This window comes from Pundamilia nyererei, unplaced genomic scaffold (genome assembly GCF_000239375.1).
Source record: "Pundamilia nyererei isolate P.nyererei 1_Seehausen unplaced genomic scaffold, PunNye1.0 scaffold00068, whole genome shotgun sequence".
In the NCBI taxonomy this organism is placed as follows: domain Eukaryota; kingdom Metazoa; phylum Chordata; class Actinopteri; order Cichliformes; family Cichlidae; genus Pundamilia; species Pundamilia nyererei.
Genome location: NW_005187469.1, coordinates 1,845,527 through 1,872,338, shown reverse-complemented (window position 1 = coordinate 1,872,338; position 26,812 = coordinate 1,845,527). Strand labels below are relative to the sequence as shown.

Below are 26,812 nucleotides of genomic sequence, written 5' to 3'. Positions count from 1 at the left end.
CGTTCTCTCTAAAGGTTCTACATTGGCTGCGATCTGTGTACCAACTGGTATCACGGAGAATGTGTGGGCATCACAGAAAAGGAGGCCAAGAAAATGGACGACTACATCTGTGTGGAGTGTAAGCGGGGCCAGGAGAGCAGCACAGAGGAGCTGTACTGCATCTGTCAGACGCCATATGACGAGTCACAGTAAGGAGCAAGTTTTTAATTGCTTTAAATTCAGCTTAATGGAGTGTGTGAGAATTTCAGACACAGTTGCTATTTTTGCTCCTTTTGCAATTTCCTTAAACTCATCTTGGTTCATTCATTTTTACCGTAGCGTTTATTTTGAACTGATGGAAATGTGTCTTTAGTATATTTATGTTTTACTTTTTTTCCCTATAGATAACAGTTCTAATGTTTGAAGGTCGAAAGTAGCGATCCAGTTATGTCTGTGTAGGTTCTCAGTCATCGAGGACTTCTTAAATTTCTTTCTAAGCTCCTTAAATCCATTTATATCAAAATCTGTATTATGCTGCGGTTGCACTAGTAAAAACAGTGATTTGAGACACAACAAACACAACAACATCTGGATTGCCTTTGAAATGGTTACTTGGAGGATGGGGAGGGGGTCTGTGACGACTCACAGTCAGTTGCTGTCTTCAAAGTGACTTTGGTGCATCAAGACAGCAATAAAATAGAGTCAGTCTGATATCAGTTTACAGTTAATCGGGGTCAAGTTGGCAATTACGTGCAATCTGTTTGGGATACACAAACAAAATCTCAAATCTGTTGCCGTCTACCTTGACAGAAATTCATATTAACTACATACATTCAGAATCCAGCAGCTTGAAACAGAAATTCCTCCACAAATAGTGATGCAGTTGCGTCAGGACAGATTTACTTGCTTAATGCAATAGGTGCTCAGCAACCTCTATTTTACTTATGAATATAACCAGTTGGCAACCCCTTGAGTCAAGTCCACTATTGCAAAGAGATGTGTTGCAGATGAGTTGCACTGGTTCGCATAAACTGCCTCAGAATGTTTGCAGTGTGTTGGCAATCTGAGTTTATACATTAGACAGCAACTAATTCCAAACCTTTGCCAGTCAGTCTGAGTCTGACCTGCAACTGTTTGCAGACAGGTTGCCTTCTACCAGGTGGCCTGTGATCAAAAGCAGCCAATAAGAGTTTGAATGTGCAGCACCTGGAATCCTTTGGACGACCAGTTGGTTGCTGCAGCTGTTTTTAATGGGCGGAGTTTATTCATTTGTAAAGAAAAGAATCATTTTTACCAACTGTTATTACGTGTCACCTTGTTGTTTCATTCGGTAAATAAGACTTTCTTAATAAGTAGTTTAAAATATTAAGCATAGACATGAAAAATGGCTTTTTTACTATCCAAGCAAACAATTCTTCTTCTTTTAATTATCAATATGAGCATGTTTCAAATAGGAATCCATCATAAGTGCTTTATATGTAAATGACACCAATCCGTGAGTACTTTTCATCTACTCAGGTTTTACATCGGCTGCGATCGATGTCAGAACTGGTACCACGGTCGCTGCGTGGGAATCCTGCAGAGCGAGGCCAACCACATCGACGAATACGTGTGTCCTCAGTGTCAATCGACAGAGGACGCCATGACGGTCTTCACACCGCTCACCGACAAGGACTACGATGGCCTGCGAAGAATTCTGCGCTCCTTACAGGTGAACTGAAGATTTATAGCTGTTGCACAAGCTCACTTCTCACATGAGAGATGGGGTCATACCCTCCAGCCTAGACTACCTGCTAATGTGTGCCGTGGAAGAGAAGGTTGAGTCACAGAAGCTTATTTATGGGGGTCACAAACAAGTACATAAACACACCAAGCAGTATCTGAATCAGCAGGACTGTAGTTGTAGTTTTATTATCAGCAATGGGGAAAAACACTAACGTAGCTCCTTGTAGCCCCATTACAATGCAAGAGCAGCAAACAAAAAGTCCTCTGTGTGCGTCTTATCTGATGGGTTTGGCTCCCCCTACTTGGACAGCTGCCTGGCCTCTGCGTCTTTTCTGGCTTCCCTTTCTTTTCTCTTTCTTCTCCTCTAATTTTCTCCTCCTCTGTCCAGCAGCCTGTGTGTGTGTGTCTGTGAAATGTGGGAGAAAGTGAGAGAGAACATCTGTGTTGACCCACCTGCTTTCACTGTAATTTTCATGGTGCTGTTTGTTTTTCTTCATTGGTTTCAGCTTTCTCAAGCGCCTTTCTTTGTCTTTATTTCCATTTTTTTTGTCTCTCCCACCTCTGCAGGCACATAAAATGGCGTGGCCATTCCTGGAGCCAGTGGACACGAACGACGCCCCAGACTACTACAGGGTTATCAAGGAACCAATGGGTGAGTGCACTGTTGTGAATTCAGTTATTTATATTTGTAAATGAACAGTTAGTAGCTCTTGTCTTATTTCTAAAACGTTATAGAATCCTATTCTGGATGCATCTTATAGCCTCAATGTTAGAGTTTTATTGTTTCTTTGGAGCTAGAAGTGACCTAACTAAACTAATAAAATATTAGAATTTTACTCCCAAAACAAAAGCACAAATTTCAAGTACGATTACAAGTTAAAAGTATAAGTTACAGCTACAAGTCTGCAAGTATGTCAGTCAAAGGGGCCACACCCTCAACATTAATCCTCAACAAAATCCAGATAGGCACTTCAAACAGAGACACCAACTATCAGTCACCTCTAATGCAGTCCGATCCCCACTCACAGCTTGACCCATGTGACCTTAAAAGCTCACATGTTGGAGGGATGGGGCAGTGTCTCAGGAAGGTAATTCACACCTTTTCCCCATGATGACAGTAATGACCCACGCGTTGATTCACAGATGGTTACAGGGGCGGGTCAGTGACTCTCAGGGGTTCCAAGAGGACAACCACACTTGGGGTTAAATACATGTCCATCAGTTTTTTTTAGCGCTGAAGAAGCTTCTTGGATCAGAGGTGACCAAAAAGAAGTTCAGTTGCCTTCATTTCAAGTAGAGATGGCACGATACCACTTTTTTATGTCCGATACCGATATCATAAATTTGGATATCTGCCGATACCGATATAAATCCGATATAGTGTATTTTTTAATCAATAAAACTGTTTTTTAATATCTTGCTGCATTTTGTATAAATTCATACTCAAGTTTTAAAAAACAAAACACTGTGTCTTTGTGCCCCCTTTTCCCTGTTCATGCCCTATCGGCCCCCCTGGCTAAACTTTGCTAGATCCGCCCCTGCACAGTTACCAGTCGTCAGCTGCGTAGAAAAAGATCCTGGTCTAGAAAGTAATATTAAATAAATTCTAACAACAGCTTATAAGCTTAAACGTGCTGCTGTTGTTCAGCCGCTGGTTTCCTCTTTCTGGTGCAAAGTGGGCCAAAAACAAACAACAGAGACGGGAGTCGCGACAGAAAAGCCGATCAGCCGATCATAGATCAGTTTTATGATTGAAGTAGCAACAGGAGAGAGAGAGAAGAGGCAGTCACTCCATATATTGGTTGTTAAGCTTAACGTGGGAATGCGTTACAAACATTCAGAGATGAACTTACACACTTGCTTTACGTCTCTCTGGGATAACTTTCTCTGCGATGAAATGCTGGTTTGGTAGCGAGGCTCCAAATGCTGAACCAGACCGCTGAGAGGTCTCGCACGCTCAGCCGCTCTGTCACGTGACGCATACTGCTCCGACTGCTAAGGTTATGAGCTGAGTTGCACCATGTCGCAAGTTTTGTGAGGTGCTTTTGTGATATGTAATGGATCGGATTGCATTTGTTTTTGTTTCTCTCCGATATCCGATCCAGTACTTTAGATCAGTATCGGACCGATACGTAATATCAATCGGTCCATCCCTAATTTCGAGTCCTTCGGACTGTTAAATTAGCTGTAGAAACAAGAAAAACAAACAGCTTTTGTACCGGGCTGTAAATATGTTAATATAACAGGTGGTTGGGCATTTTGATAAGGGACTCTATGGGGATTGCCTCACTTTTGTGGCCAGCCTCTGTGGGAGTTTTTGACACTCCTGTGCTGGCTTCATTTTTCAACCCCGCAGGTTGCCGTCTGGTCTGGATTTGAGCCTTGTTTGTGTTACTTCTGAACTTATACTTGTGCACGTTTTAACCAAACTTTTTCTAAACTTTTCTGACAGCTCCCCTCATTTTCTCATTTTCCCAGAAACCTCATTTGTGAAGGTGTTTTTGTATTTATTATAATAATTTGTGCCTGGCCAGAAAGACAAAGCTGCATCAGTAAAATTTAACTGTTGCATATATTAACTACTACTATAACTTTTGCATTTTGAAAATATTGCAAAATATTGATTAATAGATGGTTGTATAAAGGACTTTGTATATGATGGTTGTCTCAGTAAAAACATATGTAAGGTGCACAATATGATGCAACGCTCTCTATAACTATCAAGCTTTCTTTTTATAGCTGTGTGATCTACTTCTAGGGTTCATTCATTATGACAGGATGCATCCTCACATTCCACCTTCGCATCGTCCTCACATCTTGCGATTCACAGCATCAGTCTTAAGCAGCCTTTATAAAACATGCCGTGTGATGAAAGACACAATTATGTTTCCTCGCTCTTCCACGCACTTTGTCTCCTTGAGGTGCAATTAAGGGATTGGTGATGAAAAGCACTGTAATTGTTGGGAGTGTGTAGCCTCCTTGAGGAGAAAAATATAAAAACAAAAGTGGGAGTTGGTACATAATTTGTACTTTGTAATTTGAGTAACTTGGAATGGGATTGGTTGGGAGTTATCCCTGTGTAGGCGATAAAATTGCTTCTGTAGTGCTGGTTTTTTATTTTGGAGTTGCTTTAGGCTCTGGAAGTAACACCCAGGCTCTATATATCTTAAACATTAAAAAAAACAAAAACACCACCCGCCAGGAGGGCAACACGGAGGAAGCCCTCCAACTCAGATCAAACCGGCCATGTAAATGGGGACTTGCGTCAACGGGGCCTTTTTGAACTTCCATCCAAACAAACCGTTAATGAGCTGGTCCGTGTCTGCCGGGCTCCCTGTGGAAAGGGACCAGCCCCACATTCAGCTCCTGTTGGCCTGGTCCTGGAAACTCTAGTCCTCCCCTCACCCGTCCACCGCAAGAAAAAGTCCTTGTTGGTTTACAAAAAATAAAAAGAGCTTTTGGCTGGTGAAGCTGCTGGCGTTGGTAGTTTTTGGAGGGTTTTGAGATGAAATCTGATGACAGAGAAGAAGGAGGTCTTTGATATTGACCATGAGGTTTGTGAGCCTCTGGTCATCTGGGTGGGGGTTAAAGAGGTTAAGAGTCGGATGTGTTTGTTTGAAACGCAGCCCTGGGGATGCCACGCAGTGCGAACTGCCAGCAACGGCAGATTATGTAGAGCCTCATCTGTTGCCAGTTAGCTTCTTTGCTAAATCTCTTATTTTCTTAAGTTTTCTACTTGTTTTAAAAAGGTTAGCAACTCTCAAAGCTCCCTTTCAAGAGAGGAACTGATAACCATTTTTGCTTTTTTCCACCCCCTCAGAAATGACTCTTAGATAATGGCGCTCTCCTCAGGAATGACGAATCGGTCACGTCTCAGTAACTAATCTGGAAGGCTGAATAGATCGAGGTTAATGCTGGCAGAGGTTGTGGATTTTTGCTGTCACATATAAAGCGACGCTCTGTGCTTCCACGAAACATATTTGAACGTCTGTCAAGCACATACCACATAAGCTGCAATTACTTTGAAGCAAGCATGCTGATTTGTGGAACGAAATCGATTAGAAAACCCAGATATTTGTGCTCTGTTTCCGCATATGTGATGCGTTTCTCTGCCAGAAACTAACAATTAAATGACGTTCATATTACAAACTTGCCATCAAGTCATTTACCAAACCAGATCTTTAAATCTCCCTTTGCCAGACCTTTCCACCATGGAGGAGAGGTTACAGAAACGCGAGTACATCAAGCTGACGGAGTTTGTAGCAGACATGACCAAAATCTTCGACAACTGCCGCTACTACAACCCCAGCGACTCGCCCTTCTACCAGTGTGCCGAGGTTCTGGAGAACTTCTTTGTCCAGAAACTCAAAGGCTTCAAAGCCAGCAGGTAAGATGACGGTGAGGATGATGAGGATAACAAAATGGTAGCGGGGTACTTTCGAAGATGGGCTTTGTTTTTAATACCCAGAATCAGAGAGAATTTTCAGTGTCTTTCAGAAAGACACCAACTAATTAGCAGTTTCACTTGTAGCCCTATATGATTGACTCTGACTGGTAGATTTACTCTAGTGAGAGCAATAAAATTTAATCTCTCACAGAAAAATAACAATAACTTTGCTCCTGGATCACTATCTTATGGTTCTCCTCAATGTTTTAAATGTTCTTTCAACCACCAAGCTTGTTCTGTCTGAAATAAGCCGGTAACACTGTTAAAGGGAACCTCTATTGTGCCTATTTTTTTAAATATAATTCTGGACCTTAATACCAAACTCTTTCCCTTTTCAACTGCCCTTCCCTTTACGCCGGCTTTCTTGATTGGCTTTCCTCTGGAAACAGAAGGTCTAAAGATACAGATCCAGTATGGTCATATTTAGAGCCCCAGTTTCACAGGCATAGAGACCAGTCAGAGAACTCCCTGGCAACCTCCAGTCGCTAGGGAAACCTGGTTCATAGGTGGTTGGTGGAGGTTGCAGGCAGGTTGCCACAGTTGCCAATAGTCTGCATGGAAAATGCTGACAAACACTGGCCGCTCGCTGTCTGAGCCATAAAGAAACGAATAAGTGCGATGCAGACCGGAAACGGAGAACGTTTGCTCTCACGAGTAAAAGTTGGGCCTTTTCAGATGTTTTGGTTGGAGCATTAAAGCAGAGCTTTCACTTTGAAGTCCCTATTTCTGTTTCGCATAAAGCTCAGGGAGCAGTTTGCAGACAATTCGCCATCTTCCATGCAAACTGCCGGCTACTGCGGCAACCTGCAAGTGACCAAAACCAATCGCAAGGAGGTTTTCGTCACAGCATCCTGTATTTGTAACAGATTTCACATTATCCACTGACACCAAAGAGGAATACACACTTCAGAAAGAAACGAATAGAAACGTCTAATTCAAATCTTTCACTCTGTCAGATTTATATAGTCGTTGATCATGTTTTGCTGGAGTTGTGTTTGCTTAATTACTGGATATATTTTTTTCTTTCTTTTCATTCACACCTTCACTGTTTATCAGTGCGACCTTCACACTTTCACACATTCAGGCTTCAGTCAGCTCATCTTTGCACTCCTAACAACAAACCTGCTCAGGCTTTCATCGTGTCGTCGGAGCACTTCATGCTGGCAGCTACATAAAAAGCCCACTTTCTACCATTCAACCCGACATGTCGTATGACAGAGCGTAGGGAAGGATCTGTGGAAGTCAGACCTGTTTAGATGCACCTTTATACCCGACACCTTCTCCACTGTCTGCCTGTGCTTGGTCGTGCCTCTGAACTCATCTCACTGAGCTGTCCTCGCTGTGCCATGTGATTGCTTTGGTCGGATGCACTCTACAAGATGGCAGGAATGCAGTCACATTATCTTTCAGGTGGCTTTCTTTGTGTGTGTGTGTGCATTAGTTTGATTAAATAGGGCGAGGAGGGTAGCGGGCGTCTCCTAACTGAGAAGATGGGAGCGCCTGTGAGCATTTGAGCCACGATGTTTTAATGGGCTCAGTAAGTCTTGTGGTCTGCATCCAGCTTTATGTGCTTGAGGTGGCGACGTACTTCACCTGCATGTACTGACGTCATCCATTCTCTCTCTCTGTCTCTCTCTTGCAGATTGTGATGTCAGACTCCTGGGTGCCGGGGTCACTCTTAAAAACAAACAAAATATAATTCGCTATCCTGGATGTTGCTGTTTTCACTTGTTTTAAAAGAAACAGCATTAAAAACTTTGTAAGAAAGTGCATATATTAAGACACACGTTAGGTGTGATCATTTTTTTTATTTTAAAAGCAAATAAAGGAGAAAAAAAGTTTCTACTGTCTAAAAACATTAAAAACAAAACAATGGCAGCCATGTTGGTCACACAAACCATTCAAGGGAAAATGTATTTTTTTACACGCTTCCGCCAGACGACATTTTGTTGAGGCAAAAAGAAGTTTGGCTAAATTTGTTGGTCTCTGAGATTCAGTTTCTGATCACAGGTGTTGATTTTGACTGTAAAATCACACGTGAGCGACACAAACACACACTTTACTTTTGCTTTGATAGAACTGTTGTTCTTTTCTTTTTCTTTTTTTTGCCATTATAACATGCTGCAGAACATTTTTACCTCATTTCTTTTTTTTTTTCTTTTTTTTTTTGACATTCATTACATTTTCTTTATTGGCTGTACCCATGTATTATATTTCATGTTCATATTTTATCTTTTTTGTGAAGGAATATGTTTTATGTTATAAAGGAAATAATGGTTTACGCTGTAAAAACAAAGTAGAGTGAAGAAAAACAAATCTAGTTTAGCTTTCATATTCAGAATATGACGAGCTTAGCGGTCTCCACTATAATAAAAATAAATCTTTTTTTTAAAAAAACAAGACTCTGTATACTTATTGTTGGGTCGACATCAAAAACACACATTTCAGTAACATTTCACCAACATGGCTGCTTGGTCTGCAACAACCCGTCTGACCCACTGGCATCCAATACATGTTTTGCTATTGCTTTTTTTTTTTTTTTTTTGTACTTTCCCCTAGTCACATATTTGTCACTTTGTAAAGCCTTTAATAAAAAAAAAATAAGAAGAAAAACAACAACAAGAAGTTTTCCAACTGTGTTCTTCCTCCTCTCTTTGCCTGTTTCTGTAGGTCACATAACAACAAGCTGCAGTCAGCTGCCTCTTAGCTCTGCTTAAAAAAACAAAACAAAAACTAAACAAACCAGGTGTCACACAGACCCGGCTTGTGGTTTCCTCTGACTGATTAAGAAGCGTGGTCCAAGTCAGGCTGCGTCTGAACCCGACTCCTCTCTGGAGGAACGGCGCCCCCACCTCACACAACACCTCACCTGGCACCTGCAGTGCTGAGAAGAAAGAAGTGAATTGGAAAAAGGTTCATTTGTCATCAAAAATGTCAGTGTCGTCTTCATACCAAGGGGCAGGGCAGTTGCAGACTTACTCTCTGGCAGCCTTTTACATCCCAATCAGCCATCCCTGCCAGTGTAGCCCCTCCATGAGAAGAAAGCCTGCAGAGCGCAGATGGCGAGGCAGCAGCGCTCGTTGGATGGTCGGTGGCAGTCTTATCTTTAAAGCAGCAGCAGACTCTTGGAAGTTCATTCTGTAGCTGATGGCTGTTTGTTTGTTTGTTTGTTTGTTTGTTTGTTTGTTTGTTTTGTGTATCCTATATAGCAAAGTGTCACCTTCTGTCCCCCTTTCTTAACTTCATCCTGTCGCGTTTTCACAATGCAAACATCCCGCTCGATTTTAGCCACTGCTTCAACTGGAAACTGCTGTAAAACCTGCACAGCCGATGTCGGGAAATGTTTCATCTGAAGCTAAATGTGCAATTTGGAGTTGACGTCCCTCATATTCAATAAGCGCCACCTTTGTTTTTGCCAGGAAAAAATAATAACCCCACAAAGATAGGTCGGCACTGCAGACCAGCTTCATTCAGCCAGTCCTGAAGACGCAGCATCACCTTACATTAGACCTAGTTATACTGACCACATTGTTTTCAGGTTTGTAGTGCTGCATGAAGCATGAATCAGCCTCGTATAACTCAGTGTGTCTTTCAGGGTCACATTTCACTGTATATTATCGAAGCAGCCTGCTGATGCTGAGATGAGCCCCCTGTAACAGAAGCTCAATTTTGTACAAAAAAAAAAAAATTGGACCTCATGTGAGGGGGGGTCTTCATTTAGTCTCAGTGCAGCAGTGCTTTCATGTTGATTTCCACAGGGAACACCCAAAATAAGCTGCCCCACCCACAGCATCCTGCCGTTCTTTTGACCTTTTTTCCATTTAGTGTTCTTCTAAAATGCAAGTTTAAAAAAAAGTTAGCTAGTTTTGTGCCTCCTTAAACATGACTAGTTGAAAGAGGCAAAGGTCCACATATGAGGAGAGGGAGGGGGATTTATTTTATTTTTTAAAAGGTCTTCAGGGAAGGTGAAACTTGTACGAGGCTTAACCGACCTACAAGTACTCCACCCTCCTCTCATCGAACTCCGGTGTCCGTTTCTGTCGGTGGCTGAGTCTGTAAGTCTGTCTCTCCTTATCTTTCAGCCACTTCTTCCAGCATAATTCACTGAAGCTGACAGGTTGGCTCACATCTGTCTCTCAACTCTGCCTCAAAGCATGGTTAAGTAATTGGGTAATGGACTTTTCCACTCACAATCAACTCAGTTATGTTGCGGTCCGCGGCAGCAGGGTAAACTCCGAGTGGAGTGGGGGGGACTGGGGAGTCTTTGTACCGTGGGGTTTGTATGAAAATTTTATAACTGCATTTTTGGCATTTCTGGGAGCATTTTTGTAATTTGTGATCATCCGTTTTGTAGGAGGGGAGCCGTTAAAAGGCAAAGTTGCAGTTGTCTTTTAGTTTATATGTTGGAGACTGTTTATAATCAGGAAACGTTTCAGTTTTACTCGCAAAGTTTTTACATTTTCGGGTGTTTTAATTAGAGTTGAGAGATAAAGTAGCCTCTGTCATCTTCTGTGTGTTTGTATGTCTTTCATATGTCTGTCTTTTCAAACATGGCTCACTTTGTAATCTGACGATAATGTGCTTTATCCACTGTTTGTAATCTCTATTGTATATTATTGCTGTCCAAATATGTAGAGATGAGAGATTTTTAGAGCAGTAGAAACTTTTATTTTTCACTATTTGAACCAGCAACTAAGCCCGCCTGTATATTTTAACTGTCTATTTTTTTCTCTTTAAAGTGAACTCTACATTTAGGTGAAATTGCCCTTTATATTAAAAGTGCTGCATATTGTGAGCATAAAGGTTTTGAACGGGGTAGAGTGACACAGTAACTCTTGTACAGAGTTTTTCTTTTTTGTAAGAAACCAACCAGTTCAGCATAACGTCTATATTGACATTGCATTTCTTGTATTATTTATTCATATCAATGAAAAGTTCTCAGTTTTTTGAGTAATGTTGGAAAAAAGAAAAAAAAAAAAAACGTAACTGCAGATAAAAGTACTCTATGTTTTTAACAGATTGTGGCAACTCTGAGGAGATTCTCTTTTGTACTTGATAGGACATTTCATCCTAGATAATAAAGTAATGTTTTTGACACCAGTGTTTTCTCTCATTGCCTCTGCTTTTTAAGCTTGATACAAGGTTGTTTTTGTTTTTTCGTGCATTGTTTTAGTCGAGTTTAAGGTTGTTTGGATGAGCAGTTCTCATATTTTGTCTAAAACAAATGTCTTCGATCAGTGTTTCCCCCAAAGAGACTTCTGTCTGCTCCACTCTGTGTCCCCCCCACGCAGACAAAGGTATGTTTGAATGGCTCTTTGTGAGGACGTAGCCTCACCAGTCATTTTGCGACCTGCGGCAGCTCAATTGTTCGTTAACACAAACATCCAATCACCCAAAATGGCAGCAGCTCATTTAGGCTTGTAGACATGGTCAAGAAGACCTGCTGAAGTTCAAGCTGATCATAATGTTGGTGTCACATAGGCTGGTCTGAGTATTTTAGAAACTGATGGGATCTAACTCTAAACAGAGAGAAAATACCCAGTGAGCAGCAGTTCTCTGGGTGAGAATGTCTTGTTGATGCCAGGGGTCAGAGCACAGACTGTTTTTAGATGAAAGGAAGGCAGCAGTAACTCATGTAACCACTCATTACAAGCAAGGTATGCAGATGAGCATCTCTGGACGCACAACACAACAAGCCTTGAAGCAGATGGGCTACAAAAGCAGAAGACTACACTGGGTGCCACTCCTGTCAGCTAAGAACAGGAAGATGAGGCTACAGTTCACACACGCTCACCAAAATTGGACAATTGAAAATTGGGTTCAAGTGGTAAGATCAAGAATTTGTTATAAACAACACAAAAGCATGAGTCCATCCAGCATTGTATCAAGTGGTGTTGGGGATGTCTTCTTGGTACACTGTGTGCCCCTTTACAAAAGCATAACGCCATGTCTCAAATTACAAGTCTTTTCAAACGTGTTTCTTCAACATGACAGTAAGTTCACTGTACTTATACCGTCTCCACAGTCATCAGATTTCAACCCAATAGAGCTTTTGGGATATGGTGGAATGGGCAATTCCCACCCTGGAGGTGCAACTGTTTGATGCTGTTGTGTCAACATGGGCAAAAATCTTTGAGCCATGTTTCCTCTCCTTAGTGAATTTGAAGAACGAAAGCAGTTCTGAAAGAGAAAGCAATTAAATACAGTTCTAGCAGGTTTTACCTAATAAGAGAGCTGATAAGTGTACACATAAAGTGTACACCAAAATCTTAACCTAATTTTAGCCACCATGTTTAACTATCGAACCCTTACGTTAATCTAAAGTTAATTCTAACTTTAAACCCCAAACAGCAAGTCAGGCAGGTATGATAATAATTTTGAAATAGGTTACTGCATATAAATATAACATTTTAAGTCCATACAAGAAGCGTCCCTTCCCTTTGAATCAGTGAGACATGACCATATTGATAACTTAATGATCAAGAGCAGAACTGTAAGCAGTCCAGGGATGTTTTACTGACACTTTTAAAGAGAAAACCACAGCCAATGAGATGAGATGAAATAACAGCATGCATAGTCTCCAATTAAGCATGAAATATAAACAGCTAATTTTCAGCACAAAAGAAATGCTCGACCACTGTGCATGAACGAACAACAGGATGATCTCTCACATTTTTTCTTCTTTGAATTTGTAACCATTTGAGTAAAAATGGCCATTTTTTTTTCAAATCTCACAATGGAAAGAATCCCTCCAAAAATTCTTAGTTCAGGATCTGGAGCATCTCCAAACGGTAATCACATCTACGCTGGGCCGGGGTCCATGTTTTAAAATAAATCTGCTCATAGCTTTTAATAAAACAACTGTTCTGGAGGAAGGTTCAGAGGAGGTTGGAGGTTGTTACCCTCATGGCTTATCCGGTCAGGATGAGAATGAACAGTCAGCAATTACTTGCAGGTTTCTCGTTTTATTTGAATAATGCGTATAAAGGAAAGACACACATGGACTGTTAACTCTGAAAGGAAATAAAGTATGACTTAAGTCATTCAGTAACTCAAATTAATACATGAACTCGGGGAAACTCAACAGAAACTCTCCTCAGCTGCCAACCCATGTGGGAGTGAAGAAAGAGTGAGCTGTAGGTGAGTGCAGTCCTTATATAACGGGTGACAGGTGAATGCAAGGCACCTCCTCCAGCTCAACCTGGGGAACACCGAGGTGTTCCTAGGCCATCCGAGAGACATAATCTCTCCAGCATGTCCTGTGTCTACTCTGGGGCCTTTAGCAGGATCTGCCCGGAACACTACACCCAGGAGACATCCAGGAGGCATCCTTATCAGATCCCCAAATGACTTCTACTGGCTCGTTTCAATGTGGAGGAGTAGCATTTATCTACTCTGAGTCCCCCTTCAATGACTGAACTTCTCACCCTTAGGCTGAGCCAAGCCACCCTTTGGAGAAATCTAATTTCCAATCTGGAAGCTCAGTTATTAAGAATTTATACATTTGCAACATTTTATCTATTTTACATAGCTTAACTAAGATGCATATTCCATCTCTTCCCCCCTCTTATCATGTTTTCTCTAATAATGCATTCAATTTAAAAAAAAAAAAAAAAGATGCAAAGGGAATATCATCATTTCCTGAGAAGGAAGCATGCACGCAGTAAACCAAACAGGACCAAGAATAGAACCTTGGGGTACACCGCAACACAAATTCACTGACTTCTTGCTACTTTATTACTTGGAAATTACATATTAACATTACTTTCGATATCTGTATCTACACCTGTTTTTGCATTAAAACAATACTGGTTTATTAACTGGGCAAACTGGGGTAGATTACTCCCAGTGACCCATGGTAATTTGAATTGACATGATGAGAAACACTTGTCTTGTTGGGAACTGTTTTATAGAGAGGTTAGATGAGAGGCAGCCTGAAGCAACTGAAACAGGGGTCTCTGCAGGAGCCACAGCTAATTGTTCCTCTGAGGCCCCTTGGTGAGCTGATCTGACTCCAAATATGAAGTTCAGCTTTCAGCTTAAATTGTTAGCTGCATGCTCAAGGCAAGCATGAGGGACAAGGTCATGACCCCTGCGCTGAGACACACCATCTATTCCTGTGATGAAATTACCAAGATGACACATCCAGCCACCTCCTGCTTTGATCTTTCACTTTTCTCACACACCCCTCTCCACAACCCACCCCCGACTCTTTAACTCTCCACTCACCACTAAATGGATCCAGAGATTCAAATGGACGCAGATGACCACAAGCCCGAAGTTGGTTGTGAGGGGCGTTCACACAGGAAGCAGCTCATAGATATTTTCACCCAACCTCCCCTCCCTTTTTTCTCCCCTCCCCCTCCTTTACATCCTCTGTCATGAGGAATGTGCTCCCGCTGTGATAGTAGCAACAATGTGCAGCAGGCTCCTGTTTCCTGCCCGTATGCATCTGTTCCCTCCAGCGCTGATCCCAGATAGGGGCTTCATCGAGCCTGGGAACTGACCTGGGCTGACATACATGCAGAGAGGGAGAAAAGAGGCTCAGCGCTGCCTGGATCAACATCCAAGTTCCCAAGTCAGTCTCTGTCTTCGTGGAGGCCAGGCCGAGACCTTTGGTTGCTAAACTCTAATTAGGTTGGTGACTCCTTGTCCGGCTCTCAGTGGGAATGACAATAAGGATCACTGTTGGTAGTGTACGTGTGACTGAACGAGCCAGGGGGTGTTGGTCTAAAGATAAATAAATTCTTCGCAGGGCCACAGTACAAAACAAATACACACTTTTATTGAGTTCATGTTTAGTAAAGCAAAGTAAGCGTTCAGTGCAAATCTTTTCCCTCTCATAAGAAGCATGAGCTCAGGGTCGTACTACAGTTGAGCCTGGGATTTTTTATTAAATAAGAAAGACAGACGTAACAACACGGTCTCTACAATTTCACTTCTCTCCCTGCATTATTTTACACAACTGTCTGTATTCCTCCTCCTCCTCCTCTTTGCTCCCCACCTCACGTTTCCTCTGATCCTGCCGACATACTTTGAATGCTCACCGTCCAAGAGGAGTATGTGTTTGTTTGCAAGAGAGGAAAGCAATAGGCACTCCAAAAAGGAGCTGTGACGGAGGCACTTCTTTCAGTCGTGTGTCCAGGTGTGCGGAGGATCAGATTCCCGCGATTAGATTTATGGCGTACTCCCAACAACAGCGTACCTCCTCCTCCTCATTCAGCAAGACTCCTTTTGATGTCCCAGTCGACCTAGCCAGACATCATCATGAAATATATAATTAAACTAAAAGAAGTAAGCCGCTCTCGTGACATGCAAAATCTCTGCTCACTTTTTGTCTTTTTTTCCCCCTCCTCTTCCTCCTCCACTGAAGGTTTGGTGCTGCTTTTAAGGCCCCCGATTCCCTTCCTTTTAATATTGCGTTTCCTGCTTGCCATTATCAACCCACAGTGACGCCATGCACAGGACTGAGTGTTGCAAACCAACACAGTCCAATGCCATACAATATTTTGCATCCATTGGCTAATTAAAGCAAGATTTACATGTTATAAGTCTTCAAGAAGAAACTGTTAATTACAGGGGAAAAAAGGATTTGGAGTAATTTTGGAACAGTCGTGCGTAGAAGTGTTTCAGTTTAACCAGATTTGCTCCATGTCTTTGTGTTGTTAGGTTATTGTGGAAATACAGAGCAAACTTTTAATTAAAGGGGAAAAAAAACGTTTTGTTTTTGTTAAATTAACAGCATAGTCCACAGTTCATCTAGCAATACCATGTATATTTCTCAAAGACCAAACCAAAGTATGACTGGAGGAAACTATGTAGGGGGAACATTGTTGCACTCATTAAATTGAAGGAATGAGGAGCTTTCTCTGCTTTTTATGTAAAGTTTTACAGGAAAGCTGAGATAATTATCTCTGTAACATCCTGTGGTCTGTGTACCCTAAATGCCTTAATGTTTGGATCCTAACCCTATCATCTAGAGAATTTAAAGAAAGAATTTCTTTGGGGGGAGAAAAGAAATGCAAAATGTCCCCGAGTACTATGAGAATGATTTTTTAAAGACAAAAATCAAATATCCTGATATTGTAGGGTTAAAGGTTATGATTTACTATTCAAATGTTTATTCAGAAAACCCTTTTCTCAAGTAAAAGCATTACTCTTCCATAAAAATATTCCCACTTGGTAATATGTGAACTAAAGATGAGCCAAATTTCCCTTTTACATGCAATGCCTTATTAATGCAAGGATTTCATGAACCAGCCATGAATGGATGAAAAGTTTGTATGTTGACAAAATAACATTTGCCTCATGGAAAAAACATCATAAAACCCATTTAATTGTAGCTGCTTGTGTTTTCTGTAAAAAGAAAGAAAGAAAAAAAAAAGATCACAAGCCAGCAACTGTGGATTTTCAAAGATCGGTAAAAAGGAGATGATCCAGTCTTTTGCTAGCATCAGAGCAGTCCATATGAAACTCAATCGATGCTTTCGCCACTTGTCTTCTGTCTACGTGAGATCAGTTCACGTCTGCTGCAGTGTCTCTTCCCCTGCAGCGAGGGGCGATAGTCTTATCTCTGGTTCACCTACACCTGGAGCGCGTGGCCTCCAGAGCTTTCTGGTGTCGCCGCTTGTTGTATCTCTTGACGTAGCTGTTGCTTCTCAGGATGCCGTCCCCGGGCTTCAGTTTACCACCCAGCAGGTTCAGGAGTTCAGAGGGGAGGTGGCGTCTTCGGTGGTAGATCTGACCCATTATGATGTATCTGGTCCCTTTGTGAAGAAAGAGAGCGAACGTTGAAGTGACAGAGGGGGGAAAAAGTGCAAAGTCAAACAATTTTTGTGTTTGCACTAAACACGTTCTGCTGATCTCAGGGAAAAGGAATTCCCACATCCCACAAAGTGACGCTTTGGTGTTAAGTTGTCACATGGTTTTTAATTTATGGGTCTCAAGAGTTGCATTCGTGTAAAATATCAATTATCAAACTCTGTACTTCCCACGATTTGTTACTTTAATCTCATCTCTTGATTACTCATGAACAAAGAACTTAACAGCTAGAAGACACTATAAATATGAGTAAATATTAAATGATATTTATCATTCAATTAACGACACTGCATAACCAACAACAAATGAACATAATTAAAAGGTACACCGCTATTATTCTCGTTCAGGAGAGCTCAACCGGCACAGTAATGCTTTGCAAGGATTCAGACAGTTGACTGTTTATCTCTGATGAAGCAAGTTTTTTGTTCTTTAGAGCTAAGGAGCTACACTGCAACACTTACCTAGTTTGATGTCAGGGCATGGCTTGCTACACTTGTAGGTGTCCAGGACCAGAAGGCGCACTTTGAAGAAAAAGCTGTCAGGGGTCACGTACAGACGGCTCATCTTGTAGAAGCCATCACTGCTGACCATCAGCGTAATGAGCCGGATTCCTCTGCGCAACACGTCGATGTCATGGACAATCCCATTGACAGCTATGTTAGAGAAAAACATGATCAGATCTTAAAATATCAGATTTTTATATCATCATAACTCAGGCTTTGAAGGTGAAGCAATATTTTTGATGCTTTTATGAGGTGAAAATTCAGCTGCCAGCACCCCTAAAGCACTCTGTTTTGTTCATCTAATATAAAAACTGTTGGTCTTCAGGCTAAACTCCTTGTGATCAAACATAACCATGCATGTGAATAATGCATTTCCTTGAAACTACATCTAGTCTCAAAGGTCATAGTTTCATTATCCAGCTGTTGCATGTATACATTTCTTTATTATCAAAACTTTAAAGGCACAGATAGATATTCAGCTGTTAATGCGTACATTTAAAAAGGAGAGTTAACTCCAAAAATTAAATTGAAGTACTTCTGCTCTAGCTTGTGCAAATTAGCCATCCAAACTTTACCAACTTTGGAGATATTCTCAGAATAAATCCCTGCCTTTACTTGATGGTGGAACAACAGTCCAGAGGACTAACATGTTAATGTGATTTTGTGTGTGTGTGATAAAGAAGACCAGCACTGAAAACCAGTCCGTCTTTGTCTCACATTAGACACATACCAAATTCACTGTAGCAGTAATGCTCCTTCTCGTCCTTCTCCTTCCTGCACTCGCTCACACAGACGGCGTCATGTGTGAAGTCGGACTCTGTGGGGAAGTAGGACAAACACAGCGAGTCAGGGAATGACTGACTCTCATTCCAGCATCATTAGAAAAGACGAGGCTGTCATTACGAAACCGAGGCGTCACATTCCTCGGCAGGGGCCTGGAGGAGGTGGACCGTGTCTCGGGATCATGCTGGTGGTACATTTTTTTAACCTTAACTACAAAATCAGAGCTTTCCCTCTTGCTTTGCATTAGTTTCATTATAACCACGACTGGACTGCACACAGGGGACGCATTGACAGCAAGAATTGAGGGAAGCGGTTATAATTAGTGGCAGGAGACTTTAATTAGCTACTAGAGGAAAAGACAAAGCCACCGCTCTCATCACAACCCTCTGTGTGAACTCTGTGACCTGCGTCAGCATGCATGACATATATACTGGCACAGCAACAGATTGGACTTTTCAAAGTGATAATTAAAGTGATATTTAAAGCACAGGAAAGAAAACAGCAGTGTAAATTTAAACTCAGCAGGATCCACTTTTTGCCACTATAAGTTTATAATAAAATTGAGTTTGGGCCTTTTCTTGTGATCAAATGTCAACTTTCCATTAATGACACTACGCTAAGAAAAATACCATCACAAAGCAGCTCTTTTTCATTCTGTAACAAATGTTTTTATTGTTTTGATAATTTGCACTCATGTAATATATATTGTTTAAAGGCCAGAGGCTGCAGATGGTTACGAGTGAGAAATATTGTAATATTAAAGATCAAAGATGTTCCCATCTGGCTACAGTCTTATTCAAGTTTAATAATTTAAAATCTATACTCCCAGGAGGGAGTAAGGTTCAAAGATCCCATCAAAAGATATCTGGACAGCTCTGTAATTATGCACAGGTCACATTTTGAGGTCAGGAAACAAAAAAAAAAAATCCTCCCATACCTCGCCGCATGATGTCAAACTGATAAAGCAGGCTGGAGGAGCGCCGGTTAAAGATCACCGGCGGGCGGCTGTTGTTCCGAGTCGCTGCACTGATGCCAGACTGATAGAGACTGGACTTCCCCGGCCGGTTCTCCTCTGGGTCCATGCGTCGGTTGGGGGGATCTTTGCGCGGGGGAGCAGCTGGTTGTTGTGGCTGAGCCTGAGGTTGGGTCTGCGGCGGCGCTCTGGGTCTGGAGTTGGGGTGTCCCTCTGGCTCGCCGTGTTGAGGAGGACTGATGTTGGACTGAGCGTCCTGACTGGGTTTCTGTACTGTGCGGTTGGTGGAAGCACCTGCAGCTGCAGTGACCTGGGTTTTGGGATGCAGACCAGCAACTTCTCCTCTGGCTTTCTCGCTGTTGTGCTCCTCCGAACGGTCACTCTTTGGGCCCTTTTTGCTCTTGCTGTGGGGACTATGGTGGTGGGGGATGTGGGCCAGGTCAGTGTGCTTGGGCCACACAGCAGAAGGAAGAGGATGGAGGCTGAACTTGGACTCGCTGCTCTTGCTGCTCTTCTCTAGGAGTTCGTTGATGGGCAGGTTGGGCTCTTTAACCACCAGTCTGCTCTGATTGCTCAGAGCTGGATCCACAAAGCTGCTCTGACCCTTTTCTATCAGCGTGTACAGACCTGCAGTCGAAAGAAACAAAGCTTCCATTTAGTTGCACAGTTTGGCAAAAAGAGATCTACAACAATGGGTGAATTTTGTGTAATTGACCCATTGTGGACCTTCCTTGAAACCTGGATGAATTCTTACTCATTACTCTATTATCAATAGAGTACAAACAATATTATGCTATATTATCCCTGTTATGCCTGAAATAATTACAGATTTGTAATTTTTGAAAAATACTGGAGTGTTTATTGAACCTTATGATAAATAAAAATACATAAATAAATATGAATTTGCATATGTGAGTCTTAATTTGTATAATTCTTTGCTACATCTGCCATTTTTGTGCAATTTATTGCTCAGCAAAACAAAAACACATGAGAGGGTTGGGGTTAAAAACATCACACTGGTGATGTATGGGTATCAGAAATTCATCTATCAAATATGATGCACTTAATGTTACAGGGTTAAACCTGAAAAAGGTACAACGTGAAGTCAAGTCACTCTCCATCTAAAGCCTATTGTATATCTGTAATTGCATGTAATAACAGATATTTAGGCTATTTATGAATGATACTAATGTCACTGAACACAGCGTTCAAAAAAGATTAAGAAAAATAATCCACTCACCATTAACGGCATGCTCCTCTGTGTTGTAAAGAGGAAACACCACAAACAAAAGCGTCAAAGTAATCCCTGCCATCCTTCAAGCTCACTGTGGACACACTTTCAGGGGTCTGCTACACAGTTGGGATTCCTGGGATTTTTATAGGAGCTCTCAGGAAGGAGATGGGATGGAAAAGGGAGGTGGTGGGACGTCCCAAACACAGAAAATAAACACTTGGACGTGACACTCCTTTCATTCATGCACGGATTCTGAATAGGCCCGCAGTGTTGTTTACAGCCTGTGAGGGAAACTGAGACACTGTGTGCGTATTGTCTGCTTCACACAAAGTCAGTTTTTATTCAAAGTGAAACTTTTCCTGGGATGTGGTTTCCAGTTGACTGTTTGAAGTTACATTACTCTGCTTTTTAGTTATTTAATAATAATTAACCTAGTTCTATTAAATAGGTACTAAACAGGAACAAGAGCTAATAAGACTTTCTAAGTTAACATCCTTCCTCACTTAATTTAAATACAGTTTTTTAGATCTGACTGATCCATGTGTATTCACTGCCCTCTGCTGAGCAGAAATAGAGACATCTGAAAACAGTGGTGGCAGATGTGTTTTTTAATGTCTGATATATTGGTTTATATTGTTAAATAGGCTGTAGTCAACAGGATATAAGCAAATAACCTATTTTGAATGTATATTTATGACTTTGTGTTATTCAAATATATTTACAGAGCTGTTAGCTGCTGCTATTTCTGTTGCTCTGTCGCATAAGACGGTGGTTTACTGCTCCTTTGTCTCCAGGATGGCCGTGGCTGTGCTACAGACAGTTTAGATGGCCATAATATTGTGGTACAGGTTCTCTGAGGCCTTTTTTCATAGATCTGCTGTATGTTACCTATAGAGAGGTTTTTGTTCTTTTCAAAAAAATTTTACATTTTATATATATTAAATATAACTGCAGATCAATTGAATGGGTTTATGAACAAGGCACAAACCATAAAATGTTGAAAACAGCTTGTTACCGGATTCATCGCTAGTCATATGTTCAACCCAATGACTGTAGAAAGAAATTTCATCTCGTTAGTATTATCACACAATGTACAACCGGATGTTCCAATGTTCCAATATTCTTGTTTCTGAGTCTGTGAAAGAGCTCACAGCAGAACCCCGAAAAGGAAGTTAAATACGACCCAGATGGGACTCGAACCCACAATCCCCAGCTCCGGAGGCTGATGCCTTATCCATTAGGCCACTGGGTCATTACGTAGCACAGGTGTGGAAAATTCAGTCATGAAAATAGAAAATCGAATATGTAGTCAGTGATATTACTCATTTACTTAATAGTAAAGATTATATTTATTTTTTATTTAAAAGAGGAATAATTCGCAATGAAAACATTTACAACCCAGCAATAGCATTTAGCACACGAAGAACAAGCTAACGCACAGAAACGTTAACAGGTTTTCTCGCGATACTGACAGCGGTTGCCTTTGACAACATATTTGATGCTTCTTTTCCTTAAACGTGACCAATGAGGCGGTGCTAAAAAATCCAACTGGCCAATTAAAAATCAGAAAAATTGGAACGTCGTTACATGACGTCGTGCATATATTAAAAGAATACAAGAAATCTGAACGGTAAGCACGTTGTACATGCTATGTGGCTAATAGTGCATTTATTTGTTTTTCTCTAATTGAAATTGCTATTGAGCTTTTGTAATTGCTAATACAGTGTATAACCTTTGTTTTCTGAGTTTCAGCGGGTTTTTAGATTATTACACAGACCCTGTATCTGAAGGGCCACATGGTGTTAGATAACCGGCTTGGCTTCAAGACAACCGCCTGGTTAGCTAGCTCAGCGCCTGCTTACTAGTTGACACCTGAGACTAAAAGCAACCGTGGCTGCTGCCGCTTATTTTTTGTCGTTGTGAAATTATTACAGGTAGCGTCTGATTTTAGTGGAATCGATTGTGTTGCTCAACGGTCAGGAATGTCAGCGGGCACGGACAACGGAGCGAGACTCAACCAGTTCAAAAATAAAGGAAAAGATGCTAATGTAAGCTCTGAACCTAGCAGTAAATGTCAGAGAGTTAATTCGGTATCCCAAATGCGCTGAATGCTGTGGTATATCTTTTATTTGTGTGTCGGTATAATCAGGAGCTGAGGCGCAGAAGAGCGGAAGTCAATGTGGAGCTGCGAAGAGCCAAGAAGGATGACCACATCCTCAAGAGGAGAAACGTCCACAGCCTTCTGGACGAGCCAACGTCCCCTCTGCAAGAGCAAGACCCCAACGTAAGGGTAATCAGCAGGTTCTCTGTGTTTGGTTTGGCTGTGAGAGTAAAGGTGACCCACCTGATATAACCACAGCTGCTTAACTTGTTTGAAACATTGGAATGTTCAAGAAGTTTATAAACAGGATGTAACAGCTTCCAAAGGAACACCTCTGCTGAGCGTGCACACAGGAAGAACAAACGCTAAGCCTGCTCAATTTTCAAGCATTATCCAAAGGTCACTAAATCTTGGAGCAGGTGTCTGTCTGGTGATAACAGACTGTTGACTTTTTAAAAAAATGTATCTCAGATAATTTATAAAATGTCTATTTATAATTGAGATATGTTGCCCCGATTGAGTTACCATGACCTAAAAACATTCAAAGCAAGTTCCTCTAAATGTGTTACTTTTAGCTGCTCTGGTTTTATTGGCAGTAATCCCCTTTTCATTTCTCTTTCTGTTTTCATAGCCTCCTCATCACTGGACTGTAGAGGAAATTGTCGGAGGTGTAAACAGCGAGAATTTAGATCATAAGCTGCAGGCAACGCAGGCAGCCAGGTAATACTTATAATACTTGTAATGCTGGGTTAATTGACTGTGTGTGGGTGTGAATGTGTGAGACAGTTGCTCAGTGACAACCTCAGGCTGGAAGAAAAAAAAAAGGTTGTGTAATGAGGCACTTGTGCTTTTGTAGTGTATTATAGTGTACATATTTTTTAAATCAGTGCAATTTGCACTACTCTGCACACTCAGTTTTTTTTTACTTTTTTAAACTTAACCTAATTTGTAATAATTTTTTTTAAATCGGTGTCGTATATATATGAAATGTTTGCGCTTTCTCCCAGTAAAAGGGACTCACTATGGGCCTGTGGCACTTTAACTTTGTTTATTTGTTGTACACGCATTTCACCCCCATGTCATACTGTGTATGGTTGTGTGTGTGTGACAAATAAAATTTGAATTTGAATTTACACTGTACTATTATTATTCTTTGTCCTGTTTCTGTAACACTCTCTATCTATCTGCCTGTAGTTATATCACTGGTATTACTATATTAATGATATTAAACAGTTTGAAAATAGATTTTCCTTTACTTTTAAGTTACTTCAATTTTAACAACGATCCAACTGTGTTTTTCTGATTCACAGAAGGCTACTTTCCAGGGAAAAACAGCCACCCATTGACAGCATCATTGCTGCTGGACTCATCCCAACGTTTGTTAGTTTTCTGGCGTTGTCTGAATGCCCCCCCATCCAATTTGAGGCAGCTTGGGCCCTGACTAATATTGCCTCAGGTACTTCAGACCAGACTTCTGCTGTAATAGATGGAGGGGCCATTCCAGCTTTCATCAGCCTGGTGACATCGCCCCATCAGCACATCAGCGAACAGGCCATTTGGGCTCTGGGTAACATTGCAGGTACTGTGGCTCACAAAACTCAACCTCTTTCTTTGGATTTGATGTTATTTTATGTACTTCTGTGCATTACTACATCCTACACTGTTCCGGGTGTATGCTCTGATAGTTTTGATTTTAGGATGCATTGTAGATTATTGTGGACAATTGTGCCCACTTTAGTTCATCTGGAGTTCCATTTAGCCTGTGATATTAAAGGCTTTAAAGTGCATTTCTGTATGTATACAGTACTTGTGCAACGGATCACGGTTGATCCGTAATCCGAACCGATCCCACTCCACGGTTCGGCACGCACGTGATCCGAAGATTCGAAAAAGAAGGGGGAAAAAAAAAGTATGTGCATGGTGCGCGTGGTGGGTCTGTCAAGCAATTGTTATGGCCAGCGCTAGCGGTCCAAGTGGAGGAGCAGAGGCGTTTTTGGTATTTAAGCAGCTTTTTGCTGCCCAGTCCGACCGGGCTAAAGCTATTACAAAAGCTATTGGGGTGTTTAGCTGCAGACGGGAGGCCGTATTCTGTTGTGCAAAACAAGGGGTTTAAACTATGATGAACGTGCTTGAGCCATGCTATGATATCCCATTCACGTCCACTTTAGTGTGACAAGATCGTTCCAAGCATGTATGAGCAGGAACAGTTTAAAGTTATGGCTGAACTGTCCCAGGCATCTTCTGTTGCCCTAACTACTACAACTGGGTGGACCTCCAGGGCAACGTAAGCTACGTGACCGTGACAGCTCATTATATCACAGTGGAGTGCGATATAATGAGCGGTATGTATTATTGTAGGGTCTACCTTACAATATAGGGCACCTTGAGGCAACTGTTTTTGTGATTTGGCGCTTTATAAATAAAATTGAATTGAGTGGTAGATACAAAGCCCTATACTGCCTTATATTGAACCATAATTTTTTTTTTAATAATTGCGTGGAATGAGACTAGAGTTGAATGTTTTTAACAGGCAAAAAATACTTCAATAAGTAAATAAGTAAATGTTAAATTTTGTCTTTTTTCTTTTTTTGCTGATCCAAAAATGGATCCGATCCGTGACTTAAAACCGCGATCCGATCCGAACCGTGAGATTTTTGATCCGTTGCACCACTAGTATACAGTAAAAAGTGCGTTGTTGCTGAGTCCCACATTGGGTCCATTTTCCAAAGATGATTAAGCTAAAAACTAGAAGTCTGAAATTTTAGTTTTTCTAACCTTGTGTACTTTCAAAGTATCTGCCTTTATGTGCCCTTTTTCTGATTACTCTAAAGATTTTTTTCCTCTATATTTAGGTGATGGGCCCAGTTCCAGAGACCTAGTGATCTCACATGGTGGTGTCCATTCACTCCTGGCTTTGCTGTCAGCTCCTGACCTGTCTGTATTTCCTGTGAGTTTCTATCAAATATTATTGTGCCTTTAACATTAAATTATCTCACGATAAATACATCAAAAACCTGAACAAGTTGAAACAAACAGCTTTTATACCTTATATCAAAATACAAAACCAGCAATTTTCTGGCATTCTATAAACAATTAAACATGTAATTAAAGACCAATCCAAAAATGAAGCTCAAGTAGATTGATATTTTCCCCTTAAAATGTGTCAATGAGGCCTCAGCATGAGCTGTGAATTTTTTATTCCTGTTCAATGGGTAATGCACACCTTTAGCTGGCAGTAGTGAGGTCACTGGTTTGATTTGAGCAAATTAGGCAGTTGTTTACTGGGGTAATCCATAGTGCACACGTTCCCTCTGAGCTGCTCTCATTTTATTTTTGCAGGTGTTACTAAAAGTTTTCTTTAGTTCAAGTTTTTTATTTTTGGGTGTGTTGTTAACTATGAGGTCATGTTGTTTAAGGCACTGAGCTTGTACAGTTTGAAGACTCTCGAAAAGAGTTACTTACCTATTTAATGTCATTATAGTAATTCACTAATAATCACATTTGTGATCATTGTTATAAAATAACACTTGAATCTAAACCCACTATACCAGCCCGCCTACCTGCGCAATATCACCTGGACCATATCCAACCTGTGTCGGAACAAGAACCCCCCACCTCCTTTGGAGGCGGTGCTGGAGCTCCTTCCAGCCCTTGTGCGCCTCCTGCATCACGATGACAAGGAGGTGTTGACGGACACCTGTTGGGCTGTGTCCTACCTGACCGATCACACCAATGAGAGGATAGAGGTGGTGGTGCAGGCTGGCCTGGTGCCCCGTCTGGTGCAGCTACTCGCCTGTGGGGAGATCAGTATTGTGGTATGTGGCAGTGCAATTTATTAAACTCTGACTGTTGTATTTGTTTAGTTATTAAACATTCCCACTAATTTCAGATGCTATGATGGAGGCTGATAGAGGCTTGGTGTCCTGTTAAGTTTGTAGCTGTTGGTGGTAAAACAGCATATCCAGAATTCACAACAGGGGTTGAAGTTATTTTATTTTATTCTACTGTATATAGTATTTTATTTCATTCTATTCTGTACAGTTGTGTACTGTATTTATTCTTATTGTATTCTAATTTTTGCCTCATAACTTTTGCACTGTCCACTCCTGCTGTGACAAACAAATTTCCCACATGTGGGACTAATAAAGGTTATCTTATCTTATCTTATCTTATCTTATCTTATCTTATCTTATCTTATCTTATCTTATCTTATCTTATCTTATCTTATCTTATCTTATCTTATCTT

At 41.2% G+C, this 26,812-nt stretch overlaps 3 protein-coding genes and 1 non-coding gene across 10 annotated transcripts in view; 2 read left to right on the top strand and 2 right to left on the bottom strand.

The window, feature by feature from the left end:
* Positions 1-11,246, top strand: part of LOC102204783 (nucleosome-remodeling factor subunit BPTF) — a 56,218-nt gene extending 44,972 nt beyond the window's left edge. For 3 of the 6 annotated variants that reach the window (XM_013911637.1, XM_005736278.2, XM_013911634.1), the window contains 5 exons: positions 15-188; positions 1,498-1,690; positions 2,272-2,356; positions 5,905-6,091; positions 7,208-8,786. In XM_013911637.1, coding sequence (XP_013767091.1) covers positions 15-188; positions 1,498-1,690; positions 2,272-2,356; positions 5,905-6,091; positions 7,208-7,265 — 697 coding nt within the window. In that variant the 3' untranslated portion in view covers positions 7,266-8,786. Of the gene's footprint in view, positions 1-14; positions 189-1,497; positions 1,691-2,271; positions 2,357-5,904; positions 6,092-7,207; positions 8,787-8,821 lie in introns of those variants that run through there. The other 3 variants (XM_005736280.1, XM_013911635.1, XM_013911636.1) reach the window with 2 other exon arrangements.
* A 3,710-nt stretch (positions 11,247-14,956) lies between these two features.
* Positions 14,957-20,588, bottom strand: LOC102204516 (uncharacterized). Its single transcript, XM_005736277.1, has 5 exons — positions 20,472-20,588; positions 19,196-19,858; positions 18,206-18,292; positions 17,434-17,625; positions 14,957-16,917 (listed from the first exon to the last, which is right to left on the bottom strand). Exons 1-5 carry the CDS (start codon positions 20,542-20,544, stop codon positions 16,730-16,732), a joined length of 1,203 nt encoding a protein of 400 aa, XP_005736334.1. The 5' UTR covers positions 20,545-20,588; the 3' UTR covers positions 14,957-16,729.
* Positions 20,589-21,644: 1,056 nt separating this feature from the next.
* On the bottom strand, positions 21,645-21,717 carry trnar-ccg (transfer RNA arginine (anticodon CCG)). Its single transcript has one exon. It is a non-coding gene; the product is annotated as a tRNA-Arg (tRNA).
* A 287-nt stretch (positions 21,718-22,004) lies between these two features.
* Positions 22,005-26,812, top strand: part of LOC102204014 (importin subunit alpha-1) — an 8,520-nt gene continuing 3,712 nt past the window's right edge. Inside the window, exons 1-7 of one of the 2 annotated variants that reach the window (XM_005736275.2) lie at positions 22,005-22,095; positions 22,400-22,513; positions 22,615-22,755; positions 23,198-23,286; positions 23,877-24,145; positions 25,419-25,513; positions 26,118-26,381. In XM_005736275.2, the coding sequence (XP_005736332.1) occupies positions 22,448-22,513; positions 22,615-22,755; positions 23,198-23,286; positions 23,877-24,145; positions 25,419-25,513; positions 26,118-26,381 (924 nt within the window). In that variant the 5' untranslated portion in view covers positions 22,005-22,095; positions 22,400-22,447. The remainder of the gene's footprint in view (positions 22,096-22,399; positions 22,514-22,614; positions 22,756-23,197; positions 23,287-23,876; positions 24,146-25,418; positions 25,514-26,117; positions 26,382-26,812) is intronic. The other variant, XM_005736276.1, reaches the window with a different exon arrangement.

Excerpts from the sequence above, each read along its gene's own strand:
- LOC102204516 (XM_005736277.1), bottom strand. The coding sequence starts at position 20,544 with ATGGCAGGGATTACTTTGACGCTTTTGTTTGTGGTGTTTCCTCTTTAC. Across the intron at positions 19,859-20,471 it reads AGAGGAGCATGCCGTTAATG|GTCTGTACACGCTGATAGAA; the intron begins GTGAGTGGATTA and ends TTTCGACTGCAG. Across the intron at positions 16,918-17,433 it reads ATGCCCTGACATCAAACTAG|GGACCAGATACATCATAATG; the intron begins GTAAGTGTTGCA and ends TTCTTCACAAAG.